Source organism: Tympanuchus pallidicinctus, unplaced genomic scaffold, assembly GCF_026119805.1.
Source record: "Tympanuchus pallidicinctus isolate F22 unplaced genomic scaffold, pur_lepc_1.0 scaffold21, whole genome shotgun sequence".
In the NCBI taxonomy this organism is placed as follows: Eukaryota; Metazoa; Chordata; class Aves; order Galliformes; family Phasianidae; genus Tympanuchus; species Tympanuchus pallidicinctus.
The window spans coordinates 8,726,513-8,746,189 of NW_026294733.1; the positions used below are offsets into that span (position 1 = coordinate 8,726,513).

At 41.9% G+C, this 19,677-nt stretch overlaps 1 protein-coding gene across 1 annotated transcript in view; it reads left to right on the forward strand.

Annotated features, from left to right (window-relative positions):
- Positions 1-19,600, forward strand: part of WWC1 (WW and C2 domain containing 1) — a 62,610-nt gene extending 43,010 nt beyond the window's left edge. Inside the window, exons 10-23 of the mRNA XM_052684876.1 lie at positions 185-274; positions 2,586-3,124; positions 7,952-8,060; positions 9,793-9,873; positions 10,738-10,824; positions 11,664-11,856; positions 12,925-13,077; positions 13,682-13,782; positions 14,587-14,734; positions 16,157-16,321; positions 16,603-16,695; positions 17,169-17,399; positions 18,417-18,538; positions 18,965-19,600. Coding sequence (XP_052540836.1) covers positions 185-274; positions 2,586-3,124; positions 7,952-8,060; positions 9,793-9,873; positions 10,738-10,824; positions 11,664-11,856; positions 12,925-13,077; positions 13,682-13,782; positions 14,587-14,734; positions 16,157-16,321; positions 16,603-16,695; positions 17,169-17,399; positions 18,417-18,538; positions 18,965-19,031 — 2,179 coding nt within the window. The 3' untranslated portion in view covers positions 19,032-19,600. The remainder of the gene's footprint in view (positions 1-184; positions 275-2,585; positions 3,125-7,951; positions 8,061-9,792; positions 9,874-10,737; positions 10,825-11,663; positions 11,857-12,924; positions 13,078-13,681; positions 13,783-14,586; positions 14,735-16,156; positions 16,322-16,602; positions 16,696-17,168; positions 17,400-18,416; positions 18,539-18,964) is intronic.
- Positions 19,601-19,677: the final 77 nt, after the last annotated feature.

Below are 19,677 nucleotides of genomic sequence, written 5' to 3' on the forward strand. Positions count from 1 at the left end.
AGGATTGAGTTCTTCATTCTAAGAGTTTGGAAGTTGGTAAGCACTGCACATCCTGAGTTCGGTCCTTTATGTTGTACACAGTCATTAACTTTAGTAGGATTTCACTGGAGGAATAGAATTTCCCTTTACTCTTCATTTTAAATTGCAAATGCTGTTTTAGATCATCTTTTTTCTTTTCTCTTAGACTGAAATTGAATAGCAAAAGAAATCAGCTAGTCCGAGAACTGGAAGAAACAACACGATTGGTTGCCATGTTGCACACCCAGCTGAAGAGGTACGTAACCTTTAGCAGAAGTTGTAGGTTCTTTAACTGCACGTGGTGTAACTGCCCTTTCTCTGCTAACAACTTCACCTCTCAGCTGAGTGGTCTTTAAAGACGGGCGGTAAGTAGTTGCCTAAGATGCCTGGGATTCCTGTAGTCAGTAGAAAGAGGAACCTTGAGGATTATGTGCCCCACTCGAATTAGATAGGCATTTAGAAGGCGATAAGTGTCTTTGCAATGGTGCTTCTGAGAACAAAGTGAGTTCCAACAATCCCTTTTATTTCTGACATAGGACTCTTAGGTGACAGTGGCTAGGAGTGATTTTTTCTTTTGCAAATATTTGGAGCTATTTTATTAGTATGTATGTTAAAAACAGCTTAATATCAACACAGCAAGTGAAATGTGTCTTAAAAATGTAAACACATGTTACTGTGTTACGATTCCAAGTATGCTGTTGCTTACTACGTAGGCAATGTGTTGTGTTACCCCAATACTGCTGTGGTTAATGTGCTATACAGAAATATTTCTGTAATCTTAATGTAGTCTGCTTATGTAGGTTGTAGTTCTCAGAAGCAGTGGAATTACTCTTTTCAGAGACAAATGCATGTCTGTAAGCCGTAAAGTCAAATCTTTATAAGTGGCAACTATGTCTTTAGCCTTGTGATTAGAAAGAGTGTTTGGTGGGGTTTTTTCTTTGGTTGAGGTTTTTTCTATTTGTACTGAATTTATTCTGTTTGTAGCTTCTGTTCCACTTGGATTCTGTTTCATGTTGTGAAGATGATACCGAAAAGACTGGAAAAAAATCATAGTGCAAGACTGATTTGTAAATAAGCCACCATGGAGAATAGCTATCTGTGATGTTCTTGTGCAGTGGAGCTGCATCATTTTGGTTTCTTCTAGCTGATCAGGGATCTTTTGAGGTGACCAAGAAGCATGTGAAACTAATTTTTCCTAACTATGTTCTCAGTGTTCTTGGCATGCTCCTTCATAAGAATAAGCCTTTGCTATTAACCCTGTAATACGAAATGTCTGCCATTCAAAGGTATGCACAAAGTGAAGTCGAGCCCAGTTGGTTGATGAGGACAAAGTTAATTTAGAACAGAAACAAACAAAGAAACCCGCTCCGTTTTTGTAGAGAAGTACTAAAGACCTCCAGATTCATTAGCCCTTAACAGATTTACATATATTGCTAAAATGCAGAAATACTTATCGCATCTCAATTGTTTCATCCAAAGGTTTTTTTAACAAATGTGGTGCAGTGCACATCTGTCATAAAAACAAAGACATTCTGTGCCAAAATTATACTGGATTCTTTTTCTTGTAAGGTCATAGGTATAATTTTATGATTAAGCTAGCTTGTTCCCATAAATAATGAATTATTAGGCTTAATAACATCCTCACTGTTTTTCTGTGAGACAACTTAAGCCTAAGCCACTCAGACATATACAGAGATATTTTTAATAGCTAATCCATATCTAAAGTAACAATTAAGAGATCCTTAAACAGTCAGCAGTAAACAAGGTATTTATTATCTGAAGCAGCAGAACTGATTGAAGCGGAATTTCTAAAGATGGTATACATAGTCAGTACCAGAGGTCTAAGCATTTGCTCAAAACTAATTTTACTGTTATATTTTGTTATTGGGTCTCTAGGGAAAAATAATTAGTGAGGACTAATTTCGTAGTTCAGCCCCAATTCTTGCCTTTGGTCTTATGGCCCTGGAATCCATATAGCAGCCTTTCATGCAGGTAAATCCTTCCAGTGTTCTGGGAACTGGTGCATGTTGTGTGGGCCATGTGCACAAGTTCCAGGCAGCTGGTATTGTCCTTCAGAGCTCAGCTCCAAGATTGAGGTGGATAGAAACTTTCTTCTGTATGGACAGACGGATGCAATAACTTGATCTGCTTGCATGACCTTGCCTTTTCTTTTTTTCTTTTTTTCTTTTTTTTTTTTTTAATGTGGTGGTTATTGGAGATTAACAGCTACCACAGATTTTTCCAAACAGAAGTGGGAGGAGAATGTTGTCACTAACTTCTGATTGCTTCAAAACTATTTTAGTATTGCTTTGGCTGAACAGGAGTTCTTAGGAGAATGTTAATGGTGAGTTCAGAAATGTGCGTGAACTCTTTTTTTATTAAAAAGTGGCCTCACTTTTCCACTGGGTAGACTGTGGTTCTAGATTGGGGTAGATGGAGCTAATGCATATGGCCTGAGCTGACAAAGCAAAACGCACTGTCTGCGCTTGGAGACTTGGAGATATTTTACTGTCTATTTCAGAAGTCAAGAAATACAATATAACTGTTTTCTGACTTGTCTCCTTCAGTCTCTCCGCCAGCATGCTTTCCCTCTCCTCAAGCAGCAGCCCTGGCTCTCTTGCATCTAGTAGAGGATCTCTTGCCACCTCCAGCCAGGATTCATCCACCTCTGCCAGCTTCACTGACCTCTACTGTGAGCACATGGAGCAGTTGGAGCAGCTGGACTCAGACTATCAAAACAAGATTGACTTGCTCTTGGAAGGAGCCACTGGATTTCGGCCATCAGGCTGTATCACTACTATTCATGAAAATGAAGTTGCAAAAACTCACAAAGCAGATGCCACCAGTCGCATACAGGCTTTGAGATCGCTGTCTGGTACTCCAAAATCCATGACATCACTATCTCCAAGGTCATCTCTCTCTTCTCCATCCCCACCTTGCTCTCCACTGGTGATAGACCCACTCCTTACTGGTGATGCCTTTTCAAGCCATATGGATTTTGATGAGACAGAGATAAGTACACATCTCTCAGAATTCACCCTAAACATTGGGAGTGGCAACTGTAGACTGGAAGAGCCTAGAGCAGGAGATAAACATCTAGGTCAAGGTATGATAACAGAACATTTTTGTGCACGTGTATGGGTTTATTTTAATGTAGTTTAGAAGGCATTAAGAAGCAAGTGTCGCAAAAGCTGTCCCTTGTTTCGAGATCTGTGTTGGAAAGTGCATTCCTTTGTACATCCTGCTTGGGAGAAAGGCTTGGTATTTTAATTTGTGTGCAAAATTACCAGTAATTTGATGATTCATCCAGAAGACTGTTTTTAGCGACTTGTACGTATACACAAATATAAATTTCAGTGGTGGGATGTCTGGATTAATTAGGCACTTAACTACTCAGACTGCGGTCTATTGTGTTAGGTCTGACATTAGGAGGCAGATAATGCCATATTGATGAAAATGTTTTGGGTGAGATCTGAGGATGACTCGGAAAGCCGTTCCGCTTAACAGCAGACAAATGATAATCAAAATCCTTCCCTGCCACTTCAGCATGCATGACAGCTCACTCTGGATCCCAGTAAATCAGTGGCAGTGAATTCATTAATGTTAGCTGAGCAGGCATGTCAAGGCTGTGCTCAAGTTTCTGCTGTTTTGAGGGGGTGGTCTCTTAGCAACAAAAACGTGTTCAGGTTGTAAGCATGATAAAATAAGCCGTTTAAAGAGTGTGAATGTTCCGATGCATACATATGGCTCGTATGTGGTTGGGAGATATTCATCCATTTTTAGAGTGATGGCCCTGCTGTGGGTGGAGGGGAAGCAGGAAGTGGCGGTTAATGCCATGAGCTGGGGCCTGTCTGAAGCTGGTGTCTTGGCAGTTAGGTTAAACCCAATGGAAACAACTCCAAGAGCTTGAGTTGTGTGTGTGGCAAAGAAGAGCTTTAAGGCAGTGTGAACTCCTTGGCTATAGAGTTATGAAAGGGCTGTTTGTTTTTTTCAGTTTTGTACGGGATCATAAGAAAAGCCTACGTGAATAAAGGAACTAGCACCATGTCATCACTTCCTTCTGTCATGGTTGCCATTAGAAAAGCTGCTGCTATTTAAAATACGGTAAAAGACATGAGTGCAGAGCTTCCCCTTTAAGTTACTATTTTCCTATAAGCAAGAGATATTATGGGTTTGAGTAGGAAACAGTAATTATTCCTATTAGAACAGGACACTGATTAGTTCTAACCTTTTTAGCTCTTCAAGATTTGTCAAGGCTGTTGAAGTGAAAGCTAAGGTGTTAAGCAGATTAAGCGATTATTACTGTTACCCAGTCAGCAGACAAAATAATCACCATAAGTAGTTTATTTCAGGGCAATAATGAGACGAGATTTTACTCCTCTGGCATTTTGTGGGCAGTCTGCTATAGCACCCAAAATGAGGTGGCTGCAGCTGTGTGGTCAGTCCATGGCCTCGTGGCAAAAGCATGCTCACATGTTCTTGTTAAGAAGAGCTGAACAGCATGGATCTGAAAGATTTGCTTTTGTTTCCTCTTAAAAAGGAAAATAAAAAAAAAAAAATCCCTGCCACTTCTGAGGCTAATAATGTAAGGTTTCTTCTACTACCGGAGTGACAACTGAGTGGTTTAGGTGAAAGTAATAGCAAAACTTGGAATTTGGTGGTGTCCCGTTCTTTGAGGAAATGGCATGGAATGAGGACAGTGCAAAGCATGTACTTTCAAGTTCTTGTTATGCTGTGTCAGTGACAGCCCATGAAAGAGGAAATGGCATGAAAAGAAAACTTAACATTTTTTGTATGAATTAAATACAAAAACTGAGGGAAAAAAAACATAGCAAGTGTTACCAGCCACCCTGTGAATTAAGAAGGGAGTAGAGCCAGTAAACCTCCATTAACTTGCTTTTCTGATTAATATCTCTCCAGAATCATGCAGTTTAAAATAAGATACCCAAACTATGCATTAATTAGCTACATGAAAAAGTTCCAGGTCTAGTGTGCATGTGTGAGACTTAAAGTGCTGAGTGTCTGAGTGGTTTACAGGAAATGTGAGGGGGGGGAAGGATGGGTGCATGGCGTCATTTTCAGCAAACCCCTTCATCTTTATTCAGGTTTACACTTCAGCATTCTGATGTCTGTGTACCCACTATATTTTTGGTGTTTGTGCATGCTCTCTGTTCCCTGTTTTTTACTGGGGTAAGGATGAGTCAGAATTCTGCCAGTTGCTTTCATTTTAAATGCATGTTTGCCAAACAAGACACAGCAGGTTCAAATTGTCACAAGTTCCTGTTTCTTCCGAGGCCTTTTCCTGTGGGATTTCAATTATCTTGGAGCTCAAGAGCAGCTGGGAGCTGAAACATCAGACAGGGAATCTCTGCTTCTGAGATTCCCCAACTACATCTCAGTACCCATCAGCTTTACCCATCAGTTTTCTGCACTTTAGCCTGTGCCAGGGGCTCCTGTCCTGGGTGAAGGTGTCCCAAAAAGACACCAGAAAACAGCAAAAAACAAAACAGGCCTCCAATAGAGGGAGGCTTAAGTTTCCTTAATTGCAAAGCTAGCAAGCCAAAAAGGGGCTGGAAAAGAAGTGATTGCAAACTGTTGCAGATCTGAGATGTGTCCAAGGATCAGAAGTGTGCGTTGGGAAACTGAGAGGATTCGTTCACTGCCCTTGGCCACAAGATACTCAGGTGGAGTTATCAAAAGCAAAGGCTTTCTGGGTTGAAGTGATTAAATGGCACTGGTAATCAAAGGAGAAAAAGAGCTTAAGTGTGTGGAGACCGATTTGCAGCGTTCTTCTTGATAAAGAAGCTTAATATGAAAAGATTCCTGGATTGGCATTTCAGGGAGCAATGCATAAACATCCAACAACTAGAAAGCAGGGGAGGAACCAGGGAAGAAAGGGCACAGAGCAGTGTGGAAGGAAGAGGAAATACTCCTGGCCTCTCACGTACCCGGGGCCAGGGTGTGGGGAGCACAAGGGGCCGGGCCCTCCCACATGGTGTGAGAGCAAACGGGTTGAATTGAGTGCCAGCATGAAACATCTCCACTACTTTCTGTTAATGATTGAGCTGCTGTGTTATGGATGGCAAAGTTTACTCGTGTGGTTTGACCTCTGGGGAAAAGGTCTGGATATTAATTTCTGTCCAGCAGTTCTATGGGCGTTTTCGGGTGGAAAAAAAACAAACATCCTTTGGTGCTACTGTCAACAGAAAAGGATGAGTTGGCCCAAATTACTTGCACACGAGCAACATATTGATGTTACCTGCAGCACCATCTACTGATAATTGTAGAACTAGTTTTTTATCAGTCTACAATCCTGTGTTGAACTCGCACACTTCTTGCACCGGTGCTTTTCAAATCTGTTTTTAATTATGGGGTTTTGTGTAACTGTGTGCAGGGAAAAAAATAATCTGCTTGGTAATAAAACACAGGATGGAAACAATAGATTGATTCAGGGTCCTCATAAGGAATCTCTTTGGAAAGACAAAAATCCCACAGGAGGAGCGTGTCCTCACACCTCTGCTGTGGGGTTTGTTGCTCTCTGTGTGACAGCATGGTGCGTCCTCACCCACAGAGCAGATGTTTCTGGGCCCTGCCAGTGTTGGAGGGGGATGAGCTGGATGTGCCACAGTGCTCATTAGCTGCTCTGGCACACCCAGTTCTCAGACCTATGGCTGAAGTTCTGCCTGCAAAGTTTGCCAAAATTTTGAGTGTGCATCATTCCCTGTTTTGTAGCACAAGAAATGGAATAGAATAGTTGTTAGAAGGAACGTACCAAAGATCATTGAGTCCAACTGCGTGACCTCTCCAGAGCTAACCAAATGTTAAAGGATATTAACGAGAACATTGTCCAAATGCCTCTTGAATGCTGATGGTGTGAGACATCCATTCCTCCAGGAAGCCTATTCCAGTGCTTGACCACCCTTGCTGCATAGAAATTTTCTCTCGTGTCCATTCTGACCCTCCCTGGGCACAGCTCTGTGCCATTTCTGTGTACCCTGTGGTTCCCATACAGCAGAGACCAGCACCACCTCCTTAACATCCATATGCAAAACTTTTTGCTTTATCTCTCTCCATTTCTGTTCTGCCTTCTGTGTGTTTCTGTGTCTGCTGACCCAAGTCCTGTAACTTTTCTCCCCATGTGTATCTAGATAACCTTATCTTTCCAAACTTATATTGTGTCTTTTGTATGCTAACCTAGTTGGTCAAGGGGTATGGGAGTGTATTTTCTTGCTTTTCCCTCTTCCTTGAGGCTGAACATGGTGTAAGCTCTCCAGGTAGGATACACCCCTCAAATAATCCCTTCCTGGCCAGAGCTCACTTACCAGTATTTGCCTTCCTTGCTTCTCTCTGTGGTGGTAGGACAGAAGGGCTAGTACCTGCTCAAGGCTCACTTGCAGAAGAAGCTCTTTTATCGGTTATTGATGTAATTTTTTTTGGAGTTTAGAAGCTCTATATCTTCTACGCATTGTCCTCTTGTCCTGTGTACCTCCTTGCCTTTCAAATGTTCTGAAGCATCATCACTTCTTTTCCCTGTATCCCCAGAGGTACTTGGGGCAGCAGTGGTACTGCAGCCAGCACAGCGTAGCTTCCATCTGTGGGCACTCTGCTGCAGGACCCAGGTATTAAATGGGCACTGACTGTGCAACTCCTGCTCTCCTTGCTGCCACATGCTGTTCCTCTGGTTGTCTCAAAGCTGTGTGCCCTCCAAGTCAGTCTGGCTCTCTCCATAAGTACTAATTCCACTCTGGATGATGAGCACAAGTCACCCTGTCTTTGTGCTGTCTGTGTTCAGAAATGTGCTATTGTTTACCTGAAGAGGGGTGGGGAAAAAAAATGTAATTCAAGGGGAGAGTGAGGAAAAAGCTGCTTCTGATCCAGACAGTTCATTATCATTAACATTTGTTTTTGGTTTTCTTCCGTGCTTTTCTGATAGGTGTAAATGCAGCCGGAGGGACAGCGCTGAAGGTGGCGTGTGTGTCAGCTGCGGTGTCTGATGAATCTGTTGCTGGAGATAGCGGGGTGTATGAAGCCTCTGTGCAAAGGTAGACATCAGATCTTTCTGTAGGAAGAAGCTAACGATTCAGCATTGCACACAGGATTCAACTGGGGCGACGCTGCTTGGATGGGTTTTTTTTTTGTGATTAGATGACTAAGATTCCCGACCTCAGGCTCTATAATATTTCTGAAAAAAGCAAAACTGTAAGCAGGTTGCACTGGATTACAAACATGACTTGCATATCCCATTGCTGGAAACAAGGGTTTCACTTCTGTCTTCATGGAGAACTGCTTGAACAGCTCATCTGTTTCTGAAACCACCGGTGAGCTGTGACAGCAGAGAGCCATCTGGCAGGTGTAATGCTCCCCTCTTGCCAGCCAGCCCTACTGTGACAGTGACAGCCCTCAGCCTGAAAGGCCTCTGGTATGCTATGGAGGAACAAAAAAGCACCTTATAGCTATCTGAGCTGTGATGCAGTTTCTGGATGTTTTGGGTTCAGTATGTGACTCGTGCAGATATTTATCTCTTAGTACCTACCTTAGGAATGATATGTGCCTTACTGCTTCTCTTGGTGTTCTGGACTTAGTGCTGGCTAAAGCTATCTGGAGGGGTTTGACAAAAAGTACATTGAAAGATATTGTTCTGATTGATACCTGTTTTGATTCTCTCTACAACGACTTATCTTACTGTTTTTATTGACAGAGATATGTGTTATGGGGCTTTTTTTTTTCCTGTATATAATTTGTAGATGTGAAAAATAGCTGATCTCTACTCCCATCCATTTTACTAATGAATCCTCCAGAGAGATGAGTAATCAATGTTCACAGGACTGTTCCCTTGTGGAATGCTTTGTAACTTAGACCTTGTCGTTTCACGTCAAACAATCACTCAGAAATATCTTAGGGCTGTTGTGTCCTCTCCATGGGGCAGGAAACTCTGTGGCAAGGGGAGGGAGGGAAGGAGAGAGAATGGGGGGGGAAGCAGAGAATGCATCCCATGTGTATTCATGTCTTACGTGACTTAATGTTTGGGTTGTTGACTTGGCAACCTTTGTAATGGCTGCAGTATTGTTTTGATTCCTGTAAGAAATAGTGAGCGTAGGATGAACAATACATTTGTCCTCTGTGGATGAAACGCAGAAGGTTGCCAAGTAATATGGGAGACACTTTGATCCTGTCTTAACATGCTACAGGGTAGTCTCTCAGCTAGTTAGATGGTGAATATAGCTGTTGGGACTTACAGCTCATAAAAGCTTGGAGGAGGAACTGGGAGGAAAAACTATGCAGGTGGCTACTTTAAAGAAAACTTATCAAGGTACTCTGTTATTTTTAATGTTCCTAGGGAAGTTTGATTTGTTAAAGAAACAAAGGAATGACTTAAGTCTAATCAAACTGGAGAATGTTTGCTGTCGTGGTGCAGGATAGGATTTTAACTGTTAAGTCTTATTTCTGTTGTTGGGCAGTCAGCTGTCTTTAATAAAATCCTGTCAAGGGAACCTTTTAATAGCCCTCCCTGCTTTCTCTTTGCACAGTTTGTCATGTGGCTTTCTTGGCAGCAAAAGGGGAAGGCATATGACTTTCTGCTGATAAGGACTGCAATACATAATACATACCTCTAAGGGTGACTGAACTTCTTTAATTGGGCTTTCTTCTAAATGCTGGTTTTACAAAGTCTATATGCTCAACTCCTGAATGGAAGGTGAAAGATTTTCTATTGCTTGTGTGGTAGCACCTTCAATAAGAGGGAAATTAAGCCCTTAATTGTCTGATTTCTCTTAGACCGTGTGCATCAGAAGTGATGGTGTTTGACAGTGATGATACAGAAACAGTTGGGACAGCTAAAGTGCAAATTGCAATGAGGTAAGCACTATGTATTTTACTGGGTTTTCCTTCCTATAGAAAGAATATTCAAGTTTATGCTTTGTTCTGTTTACTTACCATATTTACCTTATCCCACTGGTATTAACAAACACTCTCTTTGTACTGTCATTGACAATCTCTGTGAGATCCTTGACCCAGTTGCCTTCTTTCATGTCACTAGAAGTCAATTGGTGATAGTGGTATGACAGTACAAAGTAACATTTGGAGCACTGACATTGCTGGACTGCAGGAAGCATTTTGGTGGTTCCCTTTGTCTCCTTCAGTATGCAGTTTGTGGGGGCAAAAGCTGATGAGGGTAAATGGTAATCATTGGCCATACCTGAATCCCACAAGAAGCAGGTAAGGCATAGGAGGGTAGGCACAGAAGTGTTGTCCTTAAATGATTCAGTAGAAGGTGATTTATTAGTAGAGGAAATAAAAGAAGTGTAAAATTACCATGTCGTGGCCATCAGCAGTGAAACAGTGGTTACCCATAATGTCTTTGCAGTAAGTGTATCAAGTATTTCTGCATGCAACTTTTTTTGTATTAGATTGATTATATAAGGCCTTTCAAAAGGTTTTAGTTCAATACTGCAATTAAGTAGATCCCCAAAAAATCTGTGGTGACAAATCTGTAGTGCATTGTATCTACGAATTCTAAAGTTACGCTGCACATTCTTGTAGCAGGATTTCATGTAACACAAACTGATGTTGTTATAAACTACAGGCAGGCCATGTTCCCTTTATAGTTTTGTCTTAAGTGCATAATGCTTTTTCCAGTACTGTTGAAAGAAGTGGAACACTCATTCATGGCATCTGTGACAGACTTTTCTCTAATGGGTTTTTTGTGTCTTTTCAATTCAGATACGATGAAAAAAATAAGCAATTTGCAATACTGGTTATCCAGCTGAGTAATGTTCAAGCACTGCTGTTACAACAGGACCAAAAAGTGTAAGTGGGTGAAATAAACATACTTGATGTATTTGTATTAGATTCCAGTAGGAGCTAAGCAGATGTTGATTCTTTGCTCACGCTTTTAAAATGTGTGTGTATATATATATATAAATAATATATATAATTCAAAAAATGTACCCCTTCTGAAATGCTTATGAGTTTCATAATGTCACATCCTTCATGAGGCCTGTACTCAAACTGGAAGATGGAGCTTTCTCCTCAAAGGTCTGTATTAACAAGAGCAAACTTTGCTGGGATTAACACTGGCCAGCAAGATTCTTAACTCTCGCAGCACCCAGAGCAACTGTGTCAAGTGACGAGAGGGCTGTCATTCTGCTGCAGAACTCATCTTGGAAACGTGCACAGATGCATCCATATACAGGGAAATGCACAGGTTCTACTACACTCATTCGAGGCATAACTTTTAAATTCAGCAGTATAGTGAGTAAACTCACATGAGCTTGATTGATTTTTGCACTGCTGTTTCTACTAAAGGGTCATGTTAGTGTGTCATATAAGTTTAAACTTAGTCATGTAAGTTTCTCTTTAGTGACAGGCTGTGCAGAGGTAAACCACTGTGTGAAGCAATCCCGTGATCTTCCATCACAAGATTCAGAGAGATGAAACCTACAGCAACTAACACCACCTTGTCTCTGATTTTGTGATGAGATGTTCCTTTTCTTTCCTCAGTTTACTAATATTCCAAACAGCAGGATAGGACAATCATGTTCACCGTGCTCAGGAAGAATTTTGCTTACAGATCTATGGAGCTGTTGCAATGGAGATGACTGCAAACTTGTCCAGCAGTACTGACTGCAGCATGTTTTTTGCAATAGGAACGTTCGCGTGGCAGTCCTGCCCTGTTTGGAAAGCACAAGCTGCTTGTTTCGCACGAGACCGTTGGAAGTTTCAGACAATCTCATGTACAATGAAGTATTTTGGGTTTCTATCTCTTACCCAGCTTTACGCCAGAAGACTTTAAGAGTTGATGTTTGCACTGTAGATAAATCTCGCCTTGAAGAATGTTTGGTTAGTATTCATCTATTTCAGTACATTTTCTGTGTTGATTTTTCCTTTCTAAATTGAACAAACTTTTAAACTTTGAATTGTGGCAACTTCTCAGAGTCTTGTTTTTTATAACCCTGAGCTTCAGTATTAAAAATCACATAACTGCTGTTTTGAGTGCTTGTGATTCCCTAGGCACGTAGCCCCTTCTTGTTAGACCAGCCTTTTGTTCAGTGCTAACTGGATAACTTGATTTAAATGCCACTGTTTCTGGAGTAATGTACTCTAGAACACGAGTAGAGTGTGTCGAACTGGATATAAGCAAGTGAAGTTACAGAATTCTTTTTTCTCCTGCAAGTGTTTTGTAGCATCTTCTATGGTGGAAGGAAGTGCATGTTTTATGATGGTTCTGCATTTCTTCCTTCACCTGCTTTGCAAAGCAAGTCCGGGGTCAGGAAAAGACCTGTTTTCCAAACAGAGGTTTCCTGTCTGGCAGCATGTAATGTCTTACTGTACCTGAGCTCCTGATGGGACCACATTAATCGCATGACGTGTGCTCAGTGTGCAGTCTGTTGAACTGTGCTAGTGAAATGGAGTCTGCTCAGATGCCAATTAAACTAATTGCAGAACAGCTTTATTTTGGTTGTAGATTTATTTATTAAATATGAGGTGGGAAGAAGGGAAGGCAGGTGAAGAACGGAATACACAGAACTATAACATCACAGTCTGAAAGAGTGATATTTTTTGTCAACCTTGCAGGTCTCTTGAAAGGAGTCTTCTCCTGTTCCTTTTTATTTTGAAGCTGTGGCTGTAAGTTATCCCAGCTGCAGCAAGACTGTTAGTACTTGTACACAGGACCTGTAGTAAGGCACTTGATATTTGGATTGGAAGTCTTAACCAATGTTAAAATAATTAAGCATAAAACATTACAATTCCTCACATGCTGTTGAAATGATGGGGATAAACAGGGCAAGTTTTCTTTCTGGTGAACTTGCCAAACTCGGGTAGTCCTGACTTTTTGCTGTCTTCTTACTGGTATATAGTACTAATGCATTTCAGTATTTTACTAAAACTATTTTTCCCTCTAAATAGGGTGGAGCACAAATTAGCCTTGCTGAAATATGTAGATCTGGAGAGAGATCAACCCGTTGGTATAACCTCCTGAGTTCTAAGTATCTGCAGAAGCAAAACAGAAAAAATAAACAAGGAAACATTTATTCTGAAATATCCAGCACTGATAAAACAGTAAGAACTCCTTAAATCAAAGAAATATCTTACAAACCTCTCAATAGTACTTTTGGGGTGGCTGAAGAAAGGACTTTTACAACAGACAAGAAACAAAGTCTGTCGTATTTATGTTTAGAATGTTACTAAATGCAGCAAAATAGTAGAGTGATTACAGATATGCCCTTGTCCCAGGCTAGCTGCTTTCTGAAATCTGCACCTTGTGGAGCATGAGGACTATGGTGTGCAGTCTGATGTAAGCAGTGTCAGCTTTTGCCTTTCTTCTCACTAGACAGATTATCTTGCTGCAATAAACTTGCTGGGCAAGTGAGAATACACACTTACCCTTTCTGTGTGCACGGCATGCAGCGTGAACGTAATATGGTCAGTCTGGTCGTTGCACACATGCTGTGCAGATAGCAAAACTGGCAAAAGCTGGACCAGGTATACTTAGTGGTTTTGACTGTATGCTGACATGTATTGAGCTGCTTGAGCAGTGTGGATGTAGAGATTACAACTTTCTCCTGCTACACAGCTGGCAGGGCTGTTCTGACCAAAAGGTTGGGTGTGTTGCTGTCAGAGTACCAGAGTATTACCTTTAAAAGAAGCCTCTTGCTCTCCTCAGGACTCCGTATCAGCACTCTTAGAGCAGACGGCTGTTGAACTGGAAGCTGTGGAGAAGAAACTGGAGGAAAGCAGAACCACTTTAACTAGTGGAGAGGGCTGGTAGGTAGCATTCTACTGTCTCGTTATCATGGGATTATCAGAGCATTTGGGGATTCAAGACTGAAAATTGACGTGCAGAGAAAAAAAAGTAGGTGATACCAATCTGTGGAAACCTGCTTCCATCTTACTGTGAATTTTGTATTTCTTCTGTTATGGAGATAGTGCTTGGGAAATGAGAACAAAGCTCAAAGCTTAGAGATAGTTATGATAGCACCGTGTTCATTCTTTGGTAGAATGTACTGTGAACCTCTGAAAGCTCCGCTGCATGGTGGATGGTTTTGCTTCAGTATTAGTTTTGCTGGTTGCTTACACTGTTCAGCTTCAAATTCTATTAATGGAGCCTTACATTTGAAATAAAAATGCAAGCCAGACCAATGGACTTGATTGAGAAGCCAGCAGAGTTCAAGTGAGCTGAAAAGGATGTTTAAAAAAGTGTTTCCATTTTCTCCAATATCACTTCTTAAACTAAGATTAGTTGCGTCCCAAGAAATGGACTCATCTTAAGCTCAGACTACATGGCTGAACCCTGAACTTTCTCCATTCATAGCAAGATCAGTGTGAATGCAAGGTTCTGGTTGCAGTGGTCATCTTCTACTGCAGCTTCACTATAGTTTTCCTTATTCTCTTGTGTATAAAACTTCAGTGTGTGTAATCTCAGTTGCTACAGGACCACTGGCAACAGGTGCAACTGACTGCTGTAGGGATGAGTTTCTGTTCAGCAGCTTAAGGGAAGTAACCCCCTTCTGGGACACCTGAATGTTGTACAAAACAGGCCATTTCAATAACAGAAGCTCTTCTTAACAGGCAAGATGAAGAGGTTGCTGAGCAGGAAGAACTGGATGAGATCAGTGAAAATGAAGCAGAAGAAGAGGAAGAATTCTGTGCTGGAAAATTGCTGTGGGAAACAGAAGAAAGTCTGAATTCCCATCCTCACATGGAAATGGCAGTAAAGGTAAAGCTTGAGTTAAACTTCCTGTTGTTTAATGCAGCGTTCTGAGCAGCCCCCGTTTTATTGCACCATCCGAAGACTTGAGGATGAAATCTTCCTTTGCTTTTCTCTTAAGTGCTTACATGTGCAGTGTTCATACTTCACTCTAGTTTTAAATGTGAAAAGGAATAAACCCTCAGGGAAAAAAAGCCGTGGTGAGGCAATGATTGAGAACTGGTTATGAACACTGAAGACGCAGCCCTCTGCAGTAAAGAGGTAACTGTGCTTGATTTTTATTCTGTTTATGGCCAAAACTCAAATTACACTGGGAAACTGACTTTCAGCAGGTATGGTTTGTGTGGTTAGCTTGATTGTGCAGACTTTCTCCTACCAAAAACTCTCACGGATTGGCATTGAAAAAAATCATTTTCATATTTCACTGGGCAGCAACCTGATTTACTTATGCAACCACAAGGCATTGCAAGTGTGAATGGTCTGCACCATGCTTCCTATGAAGAGTGAAGTGTAATGCTACCCCAAAGCCCTTTATGCTGAACCAGTATTGTCTATCCTGTGATACTGCACATAAGGCTGTGTATTTTATTAGCTGTGCTTTTTTCTTCTTTCTAACAAAAGATTTTCTGACTTCTAGAAACTCAAAAAAATTGGTGTTCTTATTGGAATATTTTCTGTTGTCTGATGTCAACATTTTTCTCCTTTCCGTTCATCTCCTGCTAAGGGAGCTCTTGTTTTATTTAAGGTTTCAGTTGAAAGGGAGAAATTGCTGCTGCTTAGTTGACTGGGTTGCTGTTATAGAGCTACAGCAGTTTTTGAAAGCTCATAATTGATTTTTAAATGCTTACCTAACTGAAATATTAAATAACTGCATGACCACTTTTCCCCATGGTTAATAAGCATTTTCATGCCTTCTTTTGTTATTCATGGAAACTGTTTTCATTAATATGTGGCTGTGGCTTTGACCTTATATAGTTCTGAGTGTTACTACATTCTCACAAGCATAATTAATGTGCTCTAGATCTGCTCTCTGTGCATGTAGGTACAGCTATTTATATCTGTATTTGCTGCAGATGCACAAAAGGTAAGAGAGTGGTCTTCAAAATTGTAACTCACTTTCTGTATGCGAAATTGCTGGTTCACACTGATGTGCTGGATCCAACAGGCAAAGCTCATTGGACTCAATTGTGTTGCACAGCAATCAATGGACACAGAGCCCTTAGGGAGCAATACAGTTAATGTAGCAGCTGCTGAGTTCAGAGTGAAGTGTCAGAACACCCTGTATGAAAAGGGCTAAAGAGCATCTGGCTTTTAGTGCGATGCCTCTGGGCTGAAAGCAGAGATCTATCACAGGTGGCTGCCAGACAGCCCTGGGAATGTCACTGCTAGGATGGTGAGCTGGCATTTTACACTGCAGTATCTGTCTTTCAGGTGGATAAAGAGACAAACACAGAGAGCCTCGCACAATCCTCTGCTGTAGTTCGTCCAAAAGACAAAAGAGCAGCAAATCCACCACAAACTCAGTTTGTCAGGGGTAGCACCATCATCCGCTCCAAAACATTTTCACCGGGACCACAAAGTCAGTATGTGTGTCGGGTAAGGAAAATGCAGCCCTGGATCTATACCATACTGCTTTTCATTAATGAGAGAATGATACCAGTGTTTGCATAGTCTCAGTTTTTTACCCAGTCCTGACACTGCTTTCTTCTCTTCCCCTTTGACTTCAGAAGTTTCAGTCTTTTGGGGGGGCAGCGTCTACTGCAGTCTTTACGAAACCTGAAAGTTCTGCTTACATCACAGCTTACACTGTGATGTTGCTGCTAACGTGAGTACGTACTTGTATGTTTGATGGATGTTTCTTCACTTCCATGTTTCAGCTGAATCGCAGTGATAGTGACAGTTCAACGCTATCCAAAAAAACCCCCTTTGTTCGAAATGCAATGGAGAGACGAAGCGTCAGAGTGAAACGGGTAAAAGCATCACTGCTTGCTTTTTGTCCAGTACAGATGTGTAAGAACAGAAGCGAAAACTGTTTAAAAGGGAGAATGTTTTGTAAACACAAATCAGTTGCCAAGTGTTTTCATTCGGAAACTTCTTTGCATGTGAGATACTTTTCTTAAGGATAATTTACTTGAAATACCAGAATGTGACAGGATTGTTTAACTTCAGAGTTTGCTTAGAGAAGTCATTTTAGAAAGATTGCTCCTCATATTGTAGAGTTGAGTAGCAAAAATTTTTCTGCTGTGTTTATTGTTGTAATAGCATTCAGTGCTTGTGCTGTGATGAGCTGGGAAAGAAGGTAAAAAGAATACAGCTTCAGATCTCAGGACAGATTTTTTTTTTATCTAAGAGGTATTGCAAGAACAAGAACAGTCTCATAAAATTATTGGGTCTTCAGTGAGCTCTGGGTAGTTCTCACTCTTGTCCCTAAATTTTTTTTCAGCCTTCAATTAAGTCCGTTGGTACAGAGCGCCTGATTCGCACTTCACTGGACCTGGAGCTGGACCTGCAGGCTTCAAAAACCTGGCATGATCGGCTGGTTCAGGAGATCTCTGTGCTGAGAGAACTGAAGGAACAGTTAGAACAAGCTCAAAGTCAGGGTGAGAAAGAGTTACCGCAGTGGGTGAAGGATGATGAGAGATTTCGACTGCTGCTGAGGCTAGTAGAAAAACGAGTAAGTAATACCTGCCTTTGGATTTTGTTTAACATTTGAGAAGTGTGATTTGAGAAATGGGATTTCAGACAACCTGGAAATTAAACCTTAGCACTGCGATCGCTCGTGTCTTGTACTTACGATTCCATCAGCAAGCTATTGATGATGGAAGTTGCTGTTCTCAGATTCTGTTTGCAGACTGCAGTCTGTGCCTGCCTGCCTGCAAATACAAAGGTTAGGAGGATAGCATGTAAATCTACTTCTCCTAAGAGAAATGATGGCTCAATAAAACTTGTGCATGATGATTATGAGGTTAAGATGATGATCATTTCTAGTTAGTGTATGTCTAGCATGGATGTATGAACTCCCCTGAGCTGAGTTCTCTCCTAACCTTGTTGGAGTTTGTCTTGCCTCTTCAGCTTCCTTGCGGCGTTCTGTTACTCCTGAACCCTTGCAGCACAAGGGTTTCCTGTCTTAGTTCAGGTGCAAGTATGGAAACTCACAAATCCCATCTGTTCTGTAAAGTTCAGCCTCCCAAGCTACAGTAGGGTGCAGTGTGCAATGGTTAGCACTTAACCTTACTCCATCTACAAGTTCCTTTCCCTAGCACATAGGGCTGCTTCTCAGCTTTCCTAGTTTATCACAGCACCTCTGGCATCAGGCAGAAATATTTTAAGTTCTGATGACGCAGCATGTAGTTGATTTAAAAAAAAAAAAACAAAGCCCTCTGGGATAGAGCTTGGAAGATAGATTACCATGTTCTTGCATAAACTGAAAGAATCATGATAGAATCATGATACAAAGAAGACATAGATGATAGCCGTAAGTCTTAGCGAGGGGCTTGAAGAAGACCTTACAAAAAGCTCTCCTGGTTACAGTGGTTGACAAGCCTTCGATTTACCTTCTGTGGCTTCTGCTTCCAGTGTGAGCAGTTTTCAAACCATTCAGACCTGCAGGTGAAACTGCTGTATTTACAGATTTATTCAAATAGAGCAGTTCCTCCCGGAAGCACAAACAGCTCTCTTCTGCTTTTTTTAGGTGGAAAAAACAGAACGCAAGTGCGAGCTCAAAGCTGATAAAATGATGAGAGCTGCTGCCAAGGACGTTCACCGGCTCCGAGGGCAGAGTCGGAAGGAGCCTTTGGAAGTGCAGTCATTCAGGTAATCGTGGATCATTTGGTAAAGGGGGTGAGGACTGCCGTCTTTGTGGATGATTACTGTACTGATACAGCTGTTTTTTGTACAAGTAGTGAACTGTTCTGCTAAACCAATAGTCCAAATCATTCCCCACCTGGCACCAAACATGCAAATCATTATTTTAATGCAGAAGCAGTCCTTTGCTTCCTTAAGTAACATTACTCATCGGTGCCAATAATGATCCTTCCTGAAATGGCTTATTTTTTTTTTAATTAGATCAGTATTGTGGGTTTAGCTGCAAGGATCTGTGGTGTGTGTGTAAAAGGTGTAGCTCGAGAGAGGGAGTGCTGCTGTTCTTGGTGGTGGCAGATGGTGGGATACATGTTAATGCTGATGATGCACATTTCTGGCGGGACCTCTATTGCACTAACAGTGATCATCTTCTTCTAGAGAGAAAATGGCATTTTTCACACGGCCCAGGATAAACATTCCAACACTCTCTGCGGATGACGTGTGATCACCATAAAGTATTTGCTTTCGGGACACTTCTACAACTGCAGTTTGTTTGTTTGTTTTGAAGTTATTTATGTGGTATATGAAGGTACCGAGGCCTTTTTACGTTAGAGCTTCTGTCAGTGCGTGGATGTTTTAAGGACTTCAGGTTGACGTATATCATCACAGAAACCAGCATTCAAGTGACAAGATTGTATAGTTTGTATATTTAGGAATGTATTTTTGGGAAATAGAATTTTAAATAAGAACAAAAGCAGCAGCATCCGGTGCTGTTATTCATAAATAACGCTGTTTAAACCTTTTGTACAGCTCAGCATTTTAGCAGCCTGACGGCAGTCGGCAACGGTGGAGAAACGGTGCGGCAGCAGCTGCCTGTCTGCGGGGCGGCCGTGCGTGCGGTGAGCGAGGCCCGAGGGCCGTGTGAGGCACGCAGGTGCTGCACGGGAAGCGTGAGCCCACGGGCCGCGGTGCACCGCAGGGCTGCGGGACTGCGGCACCCGTTGAAGCCGCGGGCGGAGGGTGGCGGCCCCCGGCTCCGTGCGGGGTTTTCGAATAAAGCAACCGTTCTGCACACCCGTGGCTCCTCGCCTGCTCTTGTCTCCCGCATACCGGCGCTGCGTGACGTCATCCCCCGACCAGCCGCGGCTCCT